Source organism: Mesocricetus auratus, unplaced genomic scaffold, assembly GCF_017639785.1.
Source record: "Mesocricetus auratus isolate SY011 unplaced genomic scaffold, BCM_Maur_2.0 Super-Scaffold_4256, whole genome shotgun sequence".
NCBI classification, from domain to species: domain Eukaryota; kingdom Metazoa; phylum Chordata; class Mammalia; order Rodentia; family Cricetidae; genus Mesocricetus; species Mesocricetus auratus.
In genome coordinates, this window is record NW_024429182.1 from 95338006 (window position 1) to 95338944 (window position 939).

The window sequence follows — 939 nt, forward strand, 5'->3', positions numbered from 1 at the left end:
ATGATATCAGGACCCCAAGGAAATGGCAGCATGTCCTCTACCTTCTTGCTGAGTGGTATTCCTGGGCTGGAGCACATGCACATTTGGATCTCCCTCCCACTGTGCCTCATGTATCTGGTTTCCATCCTGGGCAACTGCACAATTCTGTTTATCATTAAGACAGAGCCCTCCCTCCATGAACCTATGTACCTCTTCCTGTCCATGCTGGCTCTGACTGACCTGGGTCTGTCTCTTTGCACCCTCCCTACAGTGTTGGGCATCTTTTGGGTGGGGGCACGAGACATTGGTCATGATGCTTGCTTTGCACAGCTCTTTTTCATCCACTGTTTATCCTTCTTAGAATCCTCTGTGCTTCTGTCTATGGCTTTTGATCGCTTTGTGGCCATCTGTCGCCCTTTGCACTATGCCTCCATTCTTACCCATACAGTTATTGGCAGAATAGGCCTGGCCTCTCTGGGCCGTAGTGTTGCACTCATTTTCCCATTGCCTTTTATGCTCAAACGATTCCCTTATTGTGGCTCCCTAGTCCTCTCACATTCCTACTGTCTCCACCAAGAAGTGATGAAATTGGCCTGCGCAGACATCAAGGCCAACAGCATCTATGGCATGTTTGTCATTGTTTCCACAGTGGGAGTAGACTCCCTGCTCATCCTTTTCTCCTATGCCCTCATCTTACGTACCGTGTTGTCCATTGCCTCCCAGACTGAGCGACTCAAAGCTCTCAACACATGTGTTTCACACATCTGTGCTGTGCTTCTCTTCTATACTCCCATGATTGGCTTGTCTGTAATCCACCGTTTTGGGAAGCAGGCACCCCATCTGGTGCAAGTGGTCATGGGCTTTGTGTATCTTCTCTTCCCTCCTGTGATGAACCCCATTGTCTACAGTGTCAAGACCAAACAGATCCGGGATAGGGTAACTCATGCCTTTTGTAACTAG

General features: G+C 49.0%; 1 protein-coding gene across 1 annotated transcript; it reads left to right on the forward strand.

Moving 5' to 3' along the window:
• Positions 1–939, forward strand: LOC101831669 (olfactory receptor 51G2). The gene has a single exon (XM_005074082.2). The coding sequence runs from the start codon at positions 1–3 to the stop codon at positions 937–939; it is 939 nt and encodes a 312-aa protein (XP_005074139.1).

Excerpts from the sequence above, each read along its gene's own strand:
- LOC101831669 (XM_005074082.2), top strand. The coding sequence starts at position 1 with ATGATATCAGGACCCCAAGGAAATGGCAGCATGTCCTCTACCTTCTTG.